Source organism: Eptesicus fuscus, chromosome 14, assembly GCF_027574615.1.
Source record: "Eptesicus fuscus isolate TK198812 chromosome 14, DD_ASM_mEF_20220401, whole genome shotgun sequence".
NCBI lineage: Eukaryota > Metazoa > Chordata > Mammalia > Chiroptera > Vespertilionidae > Eptesicus > Eptesicus fuscus.
The window spans coordinates 41,058,053-41,078,337 of record NC_072486.1 but is presented as its reverse complement, the minus strand read 5'-3'; the positions used below and the strand labels follow the sequence as shown (position 1 = coordinate 41,078,337).

General features: G+C 49.7%; 1 protein-coding gene and 1 long non-coding RNA gene across 4 annotated transcripts in view; one reads left to right on the top strand and one right to left on the bottom strand.

Annotated features, from left to right (window-relative positions):
- ATXN7L1 (ataxin 7 like 1) overlaps window positions 1-20,285 on the top strand; it is a 227,482-nt gene that overhangs the window by 171,609 nt on the left and 35,588 nt on the right. For all 3 annotated transcript variants that reach the window (XM_008149933.3, XM_028158794.2, XM_028158808.2), the window contains one exon: window positions 4,128-4,350. In XM_008149933.3, the coding sequence (XP_008148155.1) occupies window positions 4,128-4,350 (223 nt within the window). The remainder of the gene's footprint in view (window positions 1-4,127; window positions 4,351-20,285) is intronic.
- Window positions 1,190-18,819, bottom strand: LOC129151429 (uncharacterized). Its single transcript, XR_008558114.1, has 4 exons — window positions 18,684-18,819; window positions 4,294-4,455; window positions 4,083-4,198; window positions 1,190-1,260 (listed from the first exon to the last, which is right to left on the bottom strand). It is a non-coding gene; the product is annotated as an uncharacterized LOC129151429 (long non-coding RNA).

Here is a 20,285-nt window from a genome sequence, read left to right as displayed (position 1 = left end):
CAGGATGAGGGAGACCAGAGGTTGCTGATCCCAGAGCATGCATCTAGGCTGTGTTTGATGTAGTAGACACTTAACTCTGTATGGGTGTTCCCACAGTGGTTTTATGTTTCGCTTCAGTAGGTGAATGGTACTCATATTCAACGTTCACAGAATAATTGGTTTGATCTTTCTGTCACACAGTCTGGAAAGAAATGTGTTGCAATAAACTAGCAAACTTGCCCTGTACCTCAAAGAAAATATCCTAAATCACTTTTGAAATAAATTGGGGGTTTTTTTAAATAAATAAAAAAGCTAGACAGTAAGTAAATAGTAAGAGAGTGACTAAGTAATTAAGAGCATGTCAATGATTGAGGATTACCTAACCATTTCAAATGACCTGTGTATGGGAGTTAGGAATGTATATATGGAATAATGTCCATTGAAAAAGAATAATCCAAAATATCCATTGATTAGCGTCTTGTTAACACATCTGTGTACATTAACAAAGAATGAGAAACTGAAGGGACAGGCTCTTTTTCTCTAAAATTGCTTCAGTCTAGAAAAGATTTTAACAGTGAATAAGAAGCACAATGTTCTATAAAATCTTTCTCGGAAGGGCAGATGGAATTTAAATAATTATAAAGGCCTACCTAAGGCATTCCTTTAACCAAAACAGGGAGGGGGGAAGAATTAGAAAGCCCAAAGTAGATGAAGGCTTGTATCATCAGAATGATTGTAAAATAAAGCTGGACCCTTTACTCAGGGACATTCTACCTGCACCGCAACATTTTTTTTACAAGAAACTAAGACCCTGTCTTCTCCTATCACCTGCTCACCCCACCTCTCTGCCAAATACAAAACCTTGTAAGTAATCTATGGACGGGTCCTTACCGATCAGGGAAACACAGATGGAATAGGAATGGATCTTTCTGAAAAGATCCCCCCACTCTGCCTGAACCGGGACCAGTTCTGCCCATGTTCAAAGCTTAACTGAGTGAAGTGTGGGAGCCAGCTCCCGAGGGAAGCTGCTCGCTCGGACCATGGTCCCCACTCCAAATGCTCCCACAGCCTCCCTCGCAGGCCCCAGGGAGAGAGCTTGAAACAGTGGTAGATTGACTTAAGTCCGAACAACATGGAACAGTTTATATGTAGAAAATAACTTTTTTAATCTGATCATTATGATACAAACACACACACAAATTGAGGATAAAGGACTAGCTTCAAGTTTTGATGAATATTCTCTCATCTGTAACTTGTTCCTTCAACTGGTCATTTGCGGAACTAAAATACAAAACCAAGAAGATAGCTCATCCACTGATTGAATGTTTTGGGAGTTTAGCGGCAGAACAGGTTGGCAGAACTGCTAACCAGAATTCTCCGAGAAAGTGATTTTGGAATTACTGGTCTGGCCCATTCATTCTGTCCTTAGTGACCCCCCCTTCCTTGTGACTTAACTTTGTTCATGTGTATTATTATTTTTAATTAAAAATTATTTTGGTGCTGACATTACTTAACTGTCAGTTTAGCTAAATAAAATTTCTCTTTGTTATCAAGACTTGTCTCCCCACACCCCCTCTAACCAGCTTGAGCAAGTTGATAGCAAATGAGTGAAGGAAGACTGCAGAAAAAGCCAAAGCAGTAGTGGTTAAAAAGCAGCGTCTTATTTTAGTTTTGGAAACCTCTGCCAAAAAAGGAATTGCTAAGCAAAACATTTCTGAAGGGGAGAAAGAACTGTGGGTTTAAGTGAGAAGAGGACTTGGTCCTAGGCTCAGCATTCCCTCCGACGGGTTTTGCCCTAAGCTGGTATTAGAGAACCTCTCTACCGGTCACCTCATCAGTCAGCAAGGAGGTGGGATGAGCAGACTTTTAAGCTCCAGTTTTAACCTTCCGTAATTCTAATTCCTATAGTTCCTAATTTCCTGCCTCCAAATCTTGGTCCCAGCATACCCCATTCCCTGCCTTCTTGAGAAGTGGCTAGGCCCCATTATCCCTTGTGTAGCCATTGGCCCCGACCTTGGCGAGTCACCTCTCCTCTCTGGGTCTTCTCTGGCCAGTCAGGCGTGAGGAGGGTGAGATGCCTGGCTGCCTCCTGCCTGCCTCACAGGGGTTGTAAAGGCCAGTGCAATTTCACGAAGGATGAATTCCTCCAAGGAAGATCCCGCCTGAGTAAAATATCTCAGTACTTCAGCTGTAATTATTGCCGTAACATTCAGGAATCATGAGGGATGAGAAGGAGCAGGTGTAAGTTTGCCGTGTGTTTATGATAATGACGTGGAAAGAGGGCTTAGGAGCCATCTAGGGTCCCACTTCATTTACAGATAAAGACAGGGAAACTGAGGAAGTTGAAGTGGTGAACTCCATGCCATAAGCTTACTCATGTGGCATGTCTGGATCTCCTGGCTCCCAGCCGAGGGTTGTTTCTACTACATCAAAACAGAGGCCCTGGAACTGGCTCTTGGTTTCCAAAACCTTCCACAGGATGGCTCTGGAAACCGAGCGTGTATGCACAGTCTGCTCTGATTTGGTGAAGAAAAGTTACCTGTGAGGTTATTCAGTGTAGGCAACGTCTGAGCACTGGTCAGGCAAAAATACCCAGCAGTCAGAGGCTCCTCCTTCATCCACTTTCCCCCGCAATCCCCACTTCGTCAGAGGACTAGAGGCGGTCCGCTCTGAGACAGCCTGGGAGGCACACAGAGGAACTCCCGAGTCCCATTTCAGATAGCCAAGGTTGTCTGGCTTTCTTCTCCTGGGCCAGGAGCCTGGAATCGCAGCCAGCAGTGTCTCCTCGGTGAGAAAAGCCGGAGGCTCAGCTTAGCGGTGGAGGGAGAAGGTGGTCTGCCATCCTTGCCTCCCACCTCGTTCGCGTCACGTTCAACCCAGATTTTTAGATTGTTGATCTCTGGTTCTTCCCATCGGACATTTGTCATCATTTACTTATTGAACACGTATTAATTAAGCACTAACTATATGTGGGGCCCTGTAGAGACACAAGAAAGCCAGAGAGGATTTAGGATTTCAGAGCCTTTGTGTTTTGGACGGTCCCGGATTCCTTCCTGTAATCGTGTACAAAGCTTTGAGGCATCTATAAACGTGCATTTTTCTTGGGGGAGGGTCCTTAACTTTTATCAAATCGGTTGTTACCCTGTAACAGTTAAGTACACAGTGGGTGGACACTAGGACCTTGCTTCATGCACCTGCTGTCCTGGTCAAGTGTCCTCATCCTGCCTATTGCATCGGGACCACGGGGCTGACGGAGTGTGAACACGTGAGGCAGGTCTGCCCAGAGCTCCGGTGTTTTCCGTTGAACCTCAGGAAGCTGTGCCTGCCCTCCCACGTCCAGGCCCCACCTCTGTAGATTCTGCCTCAAGGGTCGATGTCCTCCTGCATATCCTGGCTTAGCAGCTGCAACCCCAGGCCTCCGTGAGCCCTGGGGAGGCCACAGCTGGCATGTGGACAGAAGCTGGGCCACTCCTGGTTCTCGAAGACCCTTTCATTCAGCCCTGGCTGGTCCTTCTGGCCGTAGCGATCCTGCCGCTGGTCGGGTTGAAGAGTTCCCTGTTTATTCTCTTGAGAGTCCTGCCCTGCCCACTGCTCTCCAGGACCTTGTCGCTGCTGCGTCGCTGCCTGGGGGTCACGTTGGCTATATGGCTCTCCCGCTGTGTTCAGGTGGCACCTGGTGTCCCCTCTGCTCGTCCTGTCGAAGTTGTTTTTTGCAGAAGGAAGGCCTGGTAAATGCCTCCCGTGAAAATCTTGGTTTAGCTGATTAGCGTGCCATTTAATACCGAAATTCAGAAAGTCACCATTGCTAGTTGGTGGGAGAGGAGCAGATGTCATGAGACACCGTAGTCAGTAGGCCAAGGAGATACGTTTCAATACGTAGATTTTCATTTTAAGTTACTGATCGGAGTCTCCACTGGTATTTGTGGAAATATCATTTTAAAAGTTTTAATAAAGGAATTGAATAAGGCAACTACTCATTCAGGGGGGAAAAAAAAAATAGACAGACCATGGTCAGAATTGAGGCTTCAGGGATGTGGACGTTGTGGGATAAGCACTTTCTCTCTGCCTGCTGCATGAGTGAGGCATGAGTGTGTGAGACTCACCTGCTACCGAGGATGTGCTGAGCTCCATTCTGTCTCCCTCCGTAGAGAGAAGACACGGTTCAATGTGCAGACCTTCTCCCTCTCCAGCGTCTCCACCCTCCAACTCCAGGACATCACTAGTACAGGTGAAAACAAAAGCCTGTGTCAGCGGCCATAACTCTGCCAGCAGCACCTCAAAGCCATTCAAAACGCCCAAAGACAATCTACTTACCTCCAGCAGCAAACAGCACACAGTCTTTTCTGCGAAAGGATCAAGGGACAAACCATGGTAAGTGTCCGGCGCTGGCAGCCAGCCGCTGTCTGTCCTCGATGCTTGTCCCCGTCACCACGGGAAACAGTGTTTACCCTCTGGCTTTGTTCCTGGGCGTCATGTCTGAGGAGGGAAGGGACAGAAAACCCAAATGATGGGGTGAGAAACCGAAACATGGGAGGGGACACGGGACCTTCAAGTGTCAGATGCCTAAGAGCTGAGCCAAGTTGTGTCTAAGAAAAGGGTAACGGGGAAATATTCCTCAGAGATGCGGTCGCCTCTCGATTTTCTGCCCCAGTGAAGAGAAGCATTGGTGTAAATAATCAAAGGCACAGTCAGTCTGCCCAGCCAGGAGCCAGGCCGGGTCCTGTGCCCCTCCCTCCCCTGGGAGGCAGGCCCCCCACAGAGCCTCCCTGCTGTGAACAGCTGGGTTCTGCCCCTCAGAATAGCTGCCAGCAGCGGCCGGTTGATGGGGAACTGACCATGGGAGGAAGAGAGCAAATCCAAAGAGAATGTCACCCCTTTGATGGAATGGGACCGAAAAATCAGAGACTTTTAATGCATTGTTTTATCTCAGCCTTTATCCAAAGTCATAAAAGTTACCTGTGGAAAAGACAGATAGGAAACCAAAGTGAAAACGAGGACAGGAAGCAGAAGATGAGTACAGGCATTCCTCTGAGATACTGCGGGTTGCAGACCATCGCAATAAAGCGAGTCTCACAACCAAGTGAGTTATAATATTTTTGCTTATAGAGGATCTTGTCTTCAATTTGTAAAGGAAAACAATATCTGCCCTGGCCAGTGTGACTCAGTTGGTTGAACGTCATCCCGTGCACGCAGAAGTTGCCAGTTCAGTTCCTGGTCAGGGCATAAGCCCAGGTTGCAGGTTCGATCCCTGGTCAGGGTACTTGAAGGAGGCAACTGATTGTGGTTTCTCACATCGATGTTTCTCTCTCTCTCTCCCTCTCTCCCTCTCCCCCTCCCCTTCTCTCTCTCTAAAATCAATAAAAGTATTTTTTTTAATGCAACATCTGTGAAGTACAGTAAAGTGAAGCACAATAAAACAAGGTATGCCTGTATCTTCAAATGCTGAGGGACCCAAATGGGAACACTTAAGGACTGGCTTGTTACAGAGCCTCATGAAGACAGACAGGGGATAATTGTGGAGTCTGTCTGATTTATATATTTAAAGAGAAAAAGTGTTCTGTTAATTAGTGATAGTTAATTACACTTAAGTTCATACCTAGGAAAGCTGTGGACTAAAATCATCCGTCAATTGGTTTGTCGTTGCATGCTGGAAATTATGATGACTTTGTAACGAGCTAATTATGCCAGATCAAATAAAGAGCCTCGTGGTAGAGTGTTTAGCCACAGCTGTCAAGGAGGGGAGTTACCCGTCCTGCCGGTGGGCCTCGTGGACAAGCTTTGCTCTCTTCTGATCGCTAGGATCTGAGGTCAGTCCTGTAGGAGGATGTAGCTGGTTAGGGAAGAACAGCCTGAAAGCGACAGTGATGGCGGCTCTGAGCCTTTGGGAGTGAGTCTCCCTCTTATCAGTGACCTCAGAAAGCACCTGAAGGTTGTTTGTTGCGGCAGCATCAGGTGTCCTGATGTAAAGCACGAGCTCCAGAACTGCTGCCTGTGTACAAATCTCAGGTGGGTGACTTTGGGCAAGTTGCTTGATCTTGGAGTTGCCTCTGTTTTACTCATCTGTAAAATGGGGCTAGGAATAGCTCTATCCCATAGGATTGTTGTGAGGGTTAAGGGAACTACCTCTTATAAAAGCAGCAAGCGCATTGTCTGGAGCAGACGACACGTTCGCTAAATGTTTGGTGATAACGTTATCGTCATCATTGGTATCACGTGTGATAAAGGACAGAGCTCCTGTAAGCGGAATAAAGGTCGAGAACTCAGATACCTCTGAAAAAGTAGAGAAATGGCTCTGACTCAGACTGAGTTTGAAAATGGAAAAGGATAACATCATCTAATGCGGAGTCCAGAAGTGAGCTACAGGGAACCCAGATGAGGAAAGCGAGGCAAGGGGCTCAGGGGAAATAAGCCGGAAGGAGACTCCGGGGTCACAGAAGGTCACAAAATGAACACAAGAAATGAGAAATGGTGAATGTGGCCCCAGGGAGGTGAGACTCGGCACCAGAAATGCTCCCAGGAGGCAAACCTTTGGGAAGAGCACTGGGATTAGATCAGTCTACACGTTTGATTCAACCGACTTACCACGTACTGAACAAGACCTGCTGTGGGCAAGGCCCCTTCCACTGGAGGCAGAAGGTGGTTTTGAAAGAACTGGTAAAATCTAGCCAGGGCCCAAAGAAAAGCAACCAAAAGAAGTACAAGGAGGGAAATAGCTCTTGTAAGAAAGAGGCTCCAAACACTCGAGCCCTTGCCTTATGTAAAGAACAGAAAGCTAATGGGCAGTTTACCTAACTTGAAGTAGGTAGATGTCTGAAAACAGACCCAGGGGTGCACCATGAAAAAGGCTGAGCGTTGATTACAGCGGTCTCACCTCCCATCAGTCAGGCTACCACCCATCCCCCTACCCATCATCGCCCGTGTGCAGTTGTGCTCATTAAATGGACGTGTGTTGGGAAGGTGGGAAGATTTGCCTTAGACACTTCCCAGGCTCAGCCTCAGTTCAGAGAGGCCTCCCCAGAGAGCAGTGTGGAAGAATGGGTGCTGAGCTAGGAGCCAGAAAAGCCAGTTCAAAGGAACACCCTTCTAGTTGCTAGATGGGATGCTGCCTGGTTAAAGAATTACTTAATAAAGCCGATTTAGATCTTAAAAAATAAAAGAAAAGCCACCAGTTCAAGTCCCAGTTCAGTCACTAACCTCCTGTGTGACCTTGAACAAATTACTTAATTTCTCTGAGTCTCATTTATTTTCAAGCCTAAAAATTGTGTGATTCTAAGTCACAATATTATCTCAAACATTCTCAAAGGTACCTACTGAATTAAGAGTTTAGCCCCTCAGCCCAATATAAGGGACCCTCTACAAACTGCCTCTAAACCCCCTAATCCAATCCTGATCATGCAATAGCATCCTATTACTCCAGCTTCTCTACCATGTCTCCGCCTGGTACCTTTGCCTAGAATATCCATGTGTCTTTGCCCAACCATTTAATGAGCATCTACTATAATACTATGTGTCAACTCTATAACGAGCACTGGGGGTGTATAGGTCCCACTGATGTCACCTATGGAACCTTTGTGCCCATTAGAAAAAGGCCTGGATACAGTCCAGGACCAGGGTGCACGATGGGCCAGCAGTCTTCATCCCCTACTTTACTTCCTCAACCAGGCCTCCTAGTGCAGTGCGTGACCTGCACAACTGCACACTGCAGCTCTGGGGGTGCGGAATTAAATAAGACAGACATCGTCTTAGGGAGCCTGTAATAAGAGACATTAGCTAACACAGAGAACCATGTGACAAGAGCTAAGATCCTGGGAGCACAGAAGGGCACCTAACCCAGCTGAGGACTCAGGAAAGGTTTAGAAGAGGTTGCACAGAGCTGAATTTAAGGATAAGTAGAAATGAGCTGGACAAAAAAAACCAGGTTACAGCCCTAACCGGTTTGGCTCAGTGGATAGAGCATTGGCCTGCAGACTTAAGGGTCCTGGGTTCGATTCTGGTCAAGGGCATGTATCTTGGTTGTGGGCACATCCCCAGTAGGGAGTGTGCAGGAGACAGCTGATAGATGTCTCTCTCTCATCGATGTTTCTGGCTAACTATCCCTCTCCCTTCCTCTCTGTAAAAAATCAATAAAATATATATTTTTTAAACAAAGAAAAGAAAACCAGGTTACAGTGGTAACTATTAGAATTTATTTGTTTGTTTGTTTGTTTGTTTGTTTTATTGATTTCAAAGAGGAAGGGAGAGGGAGAGAGAGATAGAAACATCAATGATGCGAGAGAATCATTGGTTGGCTGCCTCCCGCACACCCTCTACTGGGGATCGAGCCCACAACCCAGACATGTGCCCTGACCTAGAATCGAACCATGACTTTCTGGTTCAACCACTGAGCCACACCAACCAGGCAAGTTATATAATTTTTTTACCATCATTTAAAAAAAAAAAAAAAAAACATTTTTAAGGAAGTGGGAAGGGTGTCCCAGGCAAAGGTAACAGAATGGGCAGAAGTATTTGCATGTGGGGAAGACAGATGAACTGAGTAGGTGGGCTGGGTGGATTATCAAGTTCTACTATATGTACTAAGTTCAGGAATTTGCACTTCCCCTGAAACTGCATAGAGCTCTTAAAGGAGCAGTTTTCAATTGTAGTGAGATCACCCTGACCGCAAGATAAGGGATGGCTGGAGGGGCCACTTAGGAAGCAGCAAGGGAGGATGCTTTTGTATAATCCAGGTGAGACTTAACGACAGCATGGACCCAGGCAGCGGTAATGGGCATCTCCAGAAGGGGCAAGATGGGAGAAATATTAAGGAAGAAAACAACGCAGGACTTTGGAACTGGTTGTATATAGGGCTCGCAAAGGGAGGAGGTGAGGATGATGTCTAGGGTCTTGACTTGGACAACGAGATGGACTGGTCCTGTCACTTGCTCAAGAAAAGGACAGAAAGGTCCAGAGTTTAGGGTTGGGAGGAGAGAATGAGTTCAGCTGAGGAGTCAGTGGAGTTTGAAGTATCTGAGAAACACCTACATAGAGATGTTGGTGGGCATTGAATGTATGGACCCCGAGCTCCAGAGAGAGAGATACGTGTTGGGAATGGAGTTTTGAAAGCTGTCAGTGTAGACAGGGCATTGAAGCCATGGGTACAGATGGGGCCTCCCAGGAAGGTACGAGGCTTGAGAAGAGCAGGAACCAAGGTCGGTTCCCTGGGAAAGCAAGGACTGCTAAGCCAAGTTCCCTTCCATAGCATCCTATCCCTTCTTTCCTGGCCCCAGTCCTCACTGTTCCACACTGCCTGTCCCACTGGCCAGCTTTCCTCAAAGCCCTTCTCTCGTTCACTTCCTCCATGGCAGCCACCTGACATGCTGGTGTGGACTCCATTTTTACCTGACCTGAGACTCCTTGTGTGATGCCACCGGTTAGGCTTCCTGTATTCCTTCTGCTCGGGAGTAGCTGCAGGGCCTCCTGCACAGGAGGTCACACTCAGCAAACACAGTCCCCTGGTCAGGAAATATTTGTTGAATTGAATGAAATGGGTTGGAAGATTTCCATTCCTGAAGGCCGTTAACTTTTTACCTGCAGTTGTTTGGACTGGCACTAGCCAATGGCCATATAATGTGTGCCACACGGGTAATTTTAAATTTTCTAGTAGCCACATTAAAAAAGTCGGGGAAAAGGCAAAACTCGTTTTTAATAATATATTTTATTTAACCTCACATGCCTACAATATTATCATGTCAACATACAATCATTGATATTGTTTACGTTCTTTCTTTTATGTCTTCAAAACCCCGTGTTTTACCCTTACAGCACATCTCAGTTTGGACATCTAAATTTTCATCAGAAATGTTTGACCCATATTTAGATTTTATTAAAAATTCACCATTATAAAACAGATTTGCATACCCAAGTTGTTCCAAACATACTTAAACATTCTCTAACAACTGAATCAGCAGCGCCTATTTTTAAATGTTAATGATTTAAAATGAAATAAGTTTTAAGATTGAGTTCCCTGTCCAGCACAGATCTGGACACCTACGCCAGGGGGCCCTGGTGGGTCTGCGTTCTCTGCCTCCCAGGGACATTAAGGTGGCGCCTCCATCTCTTTAATGTGCTTCCAGACAGGAGCTCCTAAATTCCAAAGTGGAAGGAACTCTCGCTTCTTTCTCACGTTAGCCTGCCGCTGAGTGTGGGGTGGAACAGACCCCGGGGACCCGACCGGGCCGGGCAGTCTCCCCGGCTGACGTCCCGTTCCCCTGCTCCAGAGGAGCTCAGGCTGCATTGGCCCTGGAGGCCAAGAAAACAGCAGCCACACTTGGCCTTTAGACTGAAGTTAACAGCATCGGGGGCGCCCTTTCTCAAGCAGCTCAGATGCACATGTGCAGTGACAAACAGCAGTGCTGGGTCCAGGCAGACTTCCTGTCCCCTCACATAAATTCAGGTGGTCTGTGGATTTGTTGTTTCTCCCTTCTCAGTCTGAGGAGATTAAAAACAACTCTGCCTTAGAAGAAAGGGGGAAACAGAGAGGCGTGCTCCTGGATATGGCCCCTGCAGCACTCCCTGCTGGCCCTGCCCCCGGACTCCCAGAGCCCCTCCTCTGTCCCGCTGGGAAAGGTAGAGACGGTCCCCAGTGGACGTCAAGAGGGAATTATGACTCTTCAGCTCTTTTGAGCTCTGATGAGCATGTCAGACTTTACTTATGAGTCCTCCTTGGCCAGGGGGCTGGCCCCTTGTATTGGGGACCGAATCGGCCAGTCTGACTGTTGCACCTGCTGTCGCTGCAGCGCCCCTGGTCCAGAGAGCCTGCTGAGCTGCGGGGGGGGGACACAAATCCGCTGATGTGGGCGGGAGCAGGGAGGAGGTTTTCCTCCCCTGCATGGCTTGTTGCCTTCTCCTTGGGCCTTATCAACCCACACACGTGTGCTGCATGCTAAATAGGCTCAGCTATTAAAAATGCAGGAGATGGGCCTGCTGCTCCAGAAGGAAAATGAGCCAAAGCAAGAGAAAAATCAGCAGGCCCCCGGCCTCCCGTGTGCCGACAGCGTGGGGGGAGGAGACTGTCGCCTCCTCTGGACGCTTCCACTGGGAGGCGTGTCCTCCCCGAGTGGGGGGGGCTCCGGCAGGAGAAGGGCTCTGGACGCCTTCCCAGCGCTTTATGGGGAGAAAATGATAGCTGAGCAGCCCTGGCCGAGCGCCTTGGGAGAAATGGGGCTGGCTTATCGCTTCTTGCCTGGCGTTGCCATGAACTGGGAACGAGAGCCAGGATTGCTGGCCCAGAGGAGTCCTCTCAGGGCTTCTGTCAGGCTGGGAAATGCTGCAGACCTAAGTGCTGTGGGCCCTTCCGGCGGGCTCACCCCGCGGACCACCCCGATTCCCCAGCAGGATTCTTGCAGTGGCCTCTCTCTGGTCCCCTTGCCCCACCCTTACTCCAGTCTGCCCTTTGTACCCACCCTGAGTGCTGTGTGCCCCCACCCCGCTCATAACATTCAGTGGCCCTCACTTGTTTACCTACAGAGTAGAAGTTTAACCTCTTTGGAGGTGGATATATGTATGATCTGGCATTTCCCGCTTGTCCAACGGCTGCTGCCAGTATTTTAACCCCTTCGTTTTAGATTCCAGATGTCCTCATCTATTTGTAGCTCCTCGAACATGTCTTCCATGTGTTGGCACATGCTGCTTCCCTCCTGGAAGCAGCCTCCCTGCCTGTCCTTACACATGTTTTAAAGTCTCTGCATGAGCATCACTTCCTCCATGAAGCCTTCCTGGACTTTTTTTTTAACTATAGTTTAATTATTGTTTTTTGTTTTTTTTTTATTGATTTCAAAGAGGAAAGTAGAGGGAGAGAGAGAGATAGAAACATCAATGATAAGAGAGAATCATTGATCAGCTGCCTCCTGCACACCCCAGACTGGGGATCGAGCCCACAACCCAGGCATGTGCCCTTGGCCGGAATCAAACACGGGACCCCTCAGTCCGCAGGCCGATGCTCTATCCACTGAGCCAAACCAGCTAGGGCCTTCCTGGACTTTTTGCACAGACTGAGATGCTCCTTCCTCTAAGATCCCATTAACACTCAAGACACCAGTGTTAGAACTACCATTGTATATTGTATTATTTGCCCCTTTATCCTCCCCTGCTCCCAGCTGGACCTCGAGCTCCTTGGCATCCCCATGTTTCAGCCCAAAATCTGGCACCCAGCAAATATTTCGTAAGTGAATATATGATGAGTGAATGAATGAACAAGGCTGTGAAATAACACTGCTCCTTCCCCTCCTCACAGACATTTTTTCAGATGCTAAAGGAACCACAGCTAGAAATAAATTTCTTTTAATTGAGGAGAAATCAGTGTGCCGGTTCCCACCGTGGAATTACTTTTTTTCCTACTACAGTGACTGCAGTTAGGAAGAGAGAACTATGGGCCTGGATGATAAGAAGGAAAAACTCACTATACTTTGGCAAGAAGGGAAAGGTATTTTCTTTTAAATTAAAGAAGAGGCCAGTACAGTGTTCCCCCATACCATAGCCCCTGCATGGTGTTTGTGCCCACGTCCTGGGATGCACTTGGCCACTTGAGGAAAACCCTCATCAGAAGGGGATTGAGGAGTTGGTGTGGCATCCAGAGAAGTCCCTCCTGGATTCCCACTTACAAATCCAGCCCCTCACATGGAGATGAGGGGGGACAGGCTGAAGCCAGTTTTTGCCTCTAGTGGTGCAGGTATAGATGTCAGGGAGAAGGCGTGGGGCAGTGGATGAGGGAGGGAAGGTGGGGGGACATAGGCAGGTAGGTAGAGGTTACTGTGATGAGCCACAAAGAGGAGGAGGAGAAAGGGCAGGTGGGTAAGAGGACGGGGCATAGACAGGCCAGCGTATTCAGGCATCTCGGGGGAATAATATCCTTCCCAGGACAGGAAAGCATTAGGAACTTAAACGTTTAAGTGCTGCATGCTAACTGGGTTTTCAAATGGTCAAGGTAAGGACAATGGACAGCTCCTTGGGTATAAACTCAGCTGACCTTGCCAAGTCACAGAAGTGCTCAGAAACAGGGACTAGAGTCTAGGGGAAATGTAGGCTAGGAGAGCCAGGGAGCGGGGCGGGGGGGAATGGCATGACGGCGAGACAGTGTGAGCCAAAGGTTAGTGACCGTGGCCCTTCATATCTGCATGGCACCGTGGCACCTTTAAGATGCCTTCGGAGCCCCAGTCCCTCTAGAGGAATGGAGGCCCAGACTGATGAAGTGACTGGCCAGCGGCGGAGCTGGGACACCATCCCTGGTCTTCTCACTTCCATACTGTGCTCAAGAGACGCCCGTAGAGCTGCCTGCAGTCAAACCCCATCTCTGCCCTTCATTTGCTGAGTGAGTGCCCTGGGGCAACCTTTCTAAGCCTCAGGTTCCTCCTCTGTACATGGGGGTGAGGAGGAAACACCATCTTGCATGTGACTGCGTGGCCTGCTGTGCGCCGCGTGGCAGGGGTGCAGTGTGTCCGTGCCGAGGGAGAACGAGTGGAGTAAAGAGGGGTGTCAGAAGCCCTCCACCCTCACTTTTGTCATCACTCTGGCTCCTCTACCAGGAAGAGAGACAGCTGCAGGCTGCCCCTTACCGAAAGCACTTGTTCTGGGGGAGAGCTGGTTTGTTTTTTATTGTATGTATTTTCTTTTATTAATCTTCACTGAGACGATTAATTTGTTCATCAAACATTTAAAGCCCTTCCTGAGTGCCAAATAATGTATACATCACCAGGAGAACTTCGGAGCGATGCATGCACGTGGTCCTGGCTCCTGTCATCAGGTAGCTCAAGGTCAGGCCACACCAGCATAGAGCTAAAACCTGGCCCTTTGGCATGGCAAGTGCGGCAGATTCACCTAGGAAGGGACAGCCAGCACTGCGAGAGAAGAGGATGTCTCATCGGATCTGGGCAGAGGGGGGACTGAGGTTCATCCAGAGAGGGGAGGAGGCACACGAGCAGAAGGAACTGTCAGCCTGTGTAAAGGCCCAGAGCCAGCGGAGCTGTGGGAGGAGATGCCCCAGCGGGAGCTGTGGGAGGACCAGGCTGTGAGGTTGCACTCCGTACTCTGGAGCCCACAGAGCCCTTTAAACAGCCGGTAGGGGGCAGGTTTGCATGGGTGGCTCAGTGGAGGCGGGTTCGAGCACAGAGAGGTGAGACAGAAAGACTGGTGGCTCGGATCCTCATCAGGGCTCAGGCAGGCGATGACATGACGACAGGCCTGGCCTGGAAGTGCAGACAGGGACCTCTTAGCAGGTAGGCTTGAGTGACGGAATGTCAGAGGGGCCAAGGTCTCTAACTGGAGTTTTTAAAAAATCCAAAGTGCATTTAATTTGGAATTTAAAAATGTCCTGAGTTTGCTGTGAGTCAATGTGAAGACTACACTTTGAAAGGTTTAAACAGTATGCTTAGGGTTCTGGGTGAAGGTGATTTGGGGGGCAGGGCTGTCTTCCCAGTCCGATTCCAATACAGAGAAGGGAAGAGCGGAGTGACCGCAGGCCTCCCAGGCCACTTGAAAGGGAAGATGCTCCCTGGGGCTGTTCCTCTGTGAGGAAAGGTAGCAGGGATGCTGTGCCATTGGCTCATTCCCAGCGAGAGCAAAGACTGAGGACCTGAGCCCAGGTCCCGCTCCCAGCCTTCCCCAGCCGGGGAATGGAGGATGCTCTGTGAGGAGTCCTCTTCTCTTCCCGGTGGGTCAGTGTTGGCTCCAGGGCTTGAGGGAGACAATAAATGTCTTGGCTGCGCCGGCTCTAGAAGGTAAGGGACAGGCCCAAAGGCAGGGGCAGCTTGCAGCTCCAAGCAGGGGCAGCTTGCAGCTCCAAGCAGGGAACCAGTGCCCTCTGGTGGCTGCAGAGGAGGGTGCTCCCGTTTGCTTCTCCCAAGCCCAACCTGCCCTGTCTTTCCTTGGCCAGTGCTGGTGGCCAGGGAGCTTGGGGCTCTGTCCTTCTTGGCACCAGCGCTCCCTCCAGAATCCACTTGCTTCCTGATCTCCACAGTCTCAAGTCCTCTGTTCAAAGGTCCTGATACCATTCACTGCTAGGATTCCACTGGGTATTCTTTTCATTATGAGGCCTTTAGTTCTCATATGTGGAAGAAAAGGCTCGGAGCAGGTACAGCTGGTTTGGTCTAGGGTTGTCTTACCTCTTGCTCGACTACCTGCCTGAGGCGCATCACTGGAGGCAGGCTGGTCCCAGGTGCACTCCAGCGACAGCCGGTGCCAGGACTCTACCTCCCTCTTCTCTTCCTCTCCTCTCTGGCTTGCTGATTTTACCCTCAGCCTTGGGGCATCACAACTCCCAGGAATGTCAGGACACATAGTGCCCATAGATCTCCCCACAGATTTGGGGGTTTTGGTTTGGGGTTGTTGTTGTTTTTTTGTTAATCCTCACCCTGAGGATATTTTTCCATTGATTTTTAGAGAGAGTGGAAGGGAAGGGGAGAGACAGAGAGAAAGAGAAACATGCATGTGAGAGAGACACATCGATTGGTTGCCTCCCACACATGCCCCTACCAGGGCCGAGGATTGAGCCTGCAACCAAGGTACATGCCCTTGACTGGAATCGAACCCGGGACCCTTCAGTCCACTGAGCCAAACCGTCTAGGGCTCCCCACAGACTTGGAGACCAACGTCTGAGCTCCGTGTCTTAGGAAGCCTGTCTTAGGAAGCCCCAATTAACAGAAGTACCAGATATTCTACAGAGGCCGGTGCTGGGACCTCCTGCTCCCAAGAAATCGGAAGCTGCCTAGATAGGAGCACATACAGTTATTCCTCTAGAAGACATCTTAGAGCCTCATTGCCTAGCATATACTTCCGGGTTACAGGAGACAACCTGTTTATATGCAAGAGGCTGAAGTCCCTACTCACTCGTCCTCCAGGATGTGTTATGCACATAAGAGCACGAACCACCGGGTAGTGCCTGGAAGGCCAGGGGTTGAGCAGCAGGTGGGATTGAGAAGTTGGGGTGAATGCTCCTAGAAAGACGTCAAGCCTGGAAAGGCTTGCTACCTAGTTCTGTGTTTTCTCTTCATTGCACCCCCAGAAGTGGCCTCCGCTCCAGGTGAAATGTGAGGCCCCTACTCACACCCATCTGCTGCCTGGCCCACTCCTCCCCCAATGGTGGGACCAGCAGGGCCGACAGGACAGAAATTTCTGATGGTGACAATGACTTGCACCCCAGATATATAAGGGTGTCCCCCCAAAAAAATGTATACACACACTTTAACAGCTGATAGCTCAATTTTGAAAGTGAAATGTATTTTAATAAACACTGCCTTTAAGGTTCTTCAAAGTGTGTGCATACATTTTTGGGACACCCTATATATATACCCCAGAAACATCAGGGTCCATGGGGAGAGGGGATGGTGTGATCCACTCTCCCCCCTTTTTGAATTTTTAAATTACTGTCAGCATTCGTTTCAGGTGTACAGCATAGGGTTACACTCTCCCTTTTGGCTCTAGCTCCAATTTATTTAGGGCCAACTGTGTACTCAGTTCTATGCAAAGCTCTTTATACGTACTATAGCAGTGGTCGGCAAACTGTGGCTCTCGAGCCACATGCGGCTCTTTGGCCCCTTGAGTGTGGCTCTTCCACAAAATGCCACAGCCTGGGCGAGTCTCTTTTGAAGAAGTGGCGTTAGAAGAAGTTTAAGTTTAAAAAAATTTGGCTCTCAAAACAAATTTCAATCGTCGTACTGATGATACTGGGCTCTGTTGACTAATGCGTTTGCCGACCACTATACCATAGTATTTGATCGCTTCAAGTATTTATTATGATCTTCATTTCACTGATAAGGAGACTGAGGCCCAGAGTAGTAAAGTCCCAGGATAAGCTAGGCAGGGCAGCCACCCATGTCTGTGTGGGTTTTGCACTGCACGAAGCTGCCCCACAGAAGAAGTGAAACCGCTCATCCATTTGGCCAGCCACCCTGCTTCTAACCCCACAAAGCCCCCGATGCTGGGAAGTCAGGTGCTTCCCCACGCTAATGCACCTCGCGATGGAGAAGGCAGGACTGGATCTAGGTGTGTCTGATTCCAAAGCCTGTCTTCCTAGCCATTGTCCCAAGCCGTCTTGCAACACCCTCCACATTCTATGGATCTGAACAGAGACAAGGCACAGACCCTCGATTCAGTCCGGCCCGTCCTCCCTGATTTTATTTACTCGCTTCTGGCCACTTGTACAATTCATCCAAGTCAGCTTGCTCGCCTCTCCCCCACTCCTAACCGGCCTAAGGGAAAGCCCCACATCCTTCTTCTCCGCGGCTAATCGCCTCTGCCCCCGGTTGAGAAACAAGGTCTTAGCCCGTTATCCAAGTCACTGAGGAAGACGCTTTAAGCTTCTTGGTGGGCGGTGGGCCCCTGCGCGCTCTGCTGGGAGCCCCTCTGGCACCCCTCTGGCTGGCACGACCCTGCTAGCCAGTCTTTTTGTTGTTGTTGCCTCTGCTGCCAGGACCACTGACCCCCATACCGAGGTCTGCCCACGTTTTCCCACTGAGGGTGTGTTGTGTGGAGGGCATCCAAAGCTACGCCAAGGCCAGGAGAGATGATGGGAGGTGCTTCCTCCCCGACTGCCAGGCCTGACCCTCCTCCGCAGAACACGATTAGGTTAATCCGGCAGATTTCCTTTTTTACTGTGCTCTGTGGTTGATTACCCCGTTTGCTGTTTGCTTCAGATGTTTACAAATTGGCTTTCTGAAAGTTTTCCCCATTTAAAAAAAAACACACACAAGTATTCACTTGTCAGGATTCATGTCGTTAGTACCTCCTGTCGGGCGCCTCATGACAGGACTTCGTGGCTCTGCTTTTGGGCTGATTCTTAGTGATGGCCTGACCCGGCCTCCAAGGATGGCCCAAGTATTCCTTCAGCTTAAAGAATTTAAACTTGATCTAAATGATGTCATGATCGCAGCCCCCCAAATGCATCCAGGAGCCCCAGCTAGAATGCCTCCTTTGAGAGTCTTTCAAAATAGGGTACATTTTAGAAGGCAAGACACTGGGCGAGACGGCCCTCTCAAGGCCCTGCCAGTGCATCGGAGCTCCTCCGAGTTCTGCACACGGGCCTTGGCCAGAGGAACTGGCGGGAAGAAATCAAGCAGCTGAGAACCCTCATCAGACACTTAACCCACAGCACAAATACCATATGCCTTCAGGCTCCTGCCTGTCACATCCGTCTTTCCCCTCGCTGGTCAGTGGAGCAGGGTTGGCAATGATTTCGGCAGGACTCAAGAGCTTCTGAAGCTTTCTCTTCAGGCTTCTCTGTGGATGGTACGAGAATAAAGGCTGATCGCCAGGAGAGCGCAGCTGGCAGCGAGCAGCTGGTGGCACCGTAAGATGCTTCACCTCTGCCTTTTGCAGACACCGCCGGACAGGGAGGGGGGATGTTCTTGGTGCCGGGAGAACCATTTTCTTAAAGCCTTGGTCCAGAAAGATTTAAAAAAAAAAAATGCAGGCAGGCCACGCACACAGGAAGAAGCCAGAGCAGCACAGAAGAAACCAGGTAGATGTGCCGCCACCTAGCAAGGAGGAGGGAGGGCTGCTCTCTTGGGCGGTGGATCCCTTCCCAGGACGGAGGTGCAGCGATAACAAGGAGATAAGTACTCCCAGTGTATCAGACACAGCAGGGGAGCAGGCTGCAGCCGGGCTCCCCAAAGGAGTTCATCCCAAGCGAACAAAACAGGCATTATGAAAGCAGCAGGGGACGAGTGGGGACTCACCTTTCCCTTTCACTTACTGCTCCTCCGAGAGAGGACCACAGCGAGCTGATGAATGCAGCTAATTGTGAGGCTCTGGGAGGTGTGTGCGTTCACCGCTTAAGACGGAGAGGGAAGGAGCTTGCGGGGCTCTGGCGGGCCCCAGCGGTAACCACCAGCCTGTTTGTCACCTAAGCAAACAGAATAATAAATTGCTTAGTTCGTCATCTAAGTGTTGCCAGCTACCCGCCCCTCCCAGCGCCTAGCCACACGCGAGGTGTGTGAGTTACTGTGATTAGTCACGGAAAAGGGGGAGGGAGATGCCTGAGCTGGGAAAGCAGGGGTCAGAATCCGTTGGCTTCTTTCCAAATGGGAAGAAATTAAACCTGTGATTCAGGGTCCACTGTCATCTGGAAGGGGCCCTGACCTGCCTAGGCTGGGGCTCTGCACTGGCTGGGAAAGGGGGTGGCCAGGAAGTGAGGGAAGTGGGAAAGGGGAGAGTGGGAGAAAGCAGAAGACCATTCTGCGCCGATGACTTCCAGGCAGGCGCACTCCCCAGGTGTAGACGCACGCAGGGATGTGAGCCGAGCAGAGGCCGGGGCTATCAGTCAGCCAAGCTCTCTGCTGAAAAAGATGGAATCTCTGGGATTGGTTTTCCACATTGTTTGGCACCATCTTGCCATCATTTCCTCCTTTGTTCCTCAGTTGGGGCTGCTGCCGGTAGTCGTGAAGAAACGAGGCTGAATACTCTAAGACTGGTGGCTAACATCTGTACTGGGGATGATTTTCATTTCTCTCTCTGATTTCTTCTGGGATGTGTTTGACCCTTCCAGCTGTCACTGAGCTGCCTGCTTCCCTTTCTTCTCCTAATGTCTCACACAGGCCAGAGGCTGGTTTCCTTAGAGGGGAAGCCCAGAACCTCTGGGGGAGAGAAAGGTCACCAAGGAGAAATGATCAGGCCTTCACTCTGTCTGTAGCCCTTCTCCATTAGCTCGTGGGCACCCCAGATTCCCACCCACAGCTCAGTCTCCCTTCTTCCACTTCCAAGATGTGGCCCACGTACCCGGCATCAGGGGTGTTTACTCAGTGGCTCAGCTCCTTACTGACCCACCTGGTCTATGGAATCCTTCAAAACATTCTTTTTTTAATCATCACCCAAGGATATGCTTTTGCTTTGAGAGAGAGAGAGAGAGAGAGAGAGAGAGAGAGAGAGAAACATCAATCCGCTGCCTTCTGTACATGCCCCAACTGGAGATTGAACCCACAATCTAGTCATGTGCCCTGACCGGGAATCGGTCCCGCAGCCTTTCAGTATACAGGACAATGCACCAACCAACTGAGTCACACTGGCCAAGACCTTCAAAATATTCTTGATTATATATTTTTTCTAACACCTCCCATTCCAATCCAATAACACTCAATCCAAGAGGGAAGTGCATCTCAGCCCCTCCTTCTTGTGTCTGATGGGCTTCAGTCCCACACCCAGCCTAGGGTCGAAGTCCAGCTGGAGTCCTGGAAGCATTAGCAGCCGAGTGTATGAGTGGGCCACACTCGTTATGCAGTGGAGAAAATTCCCAACTAGAAGATCAGTCACAGAGATTAGCTGGCTTGGCTCACGCTCAGTTA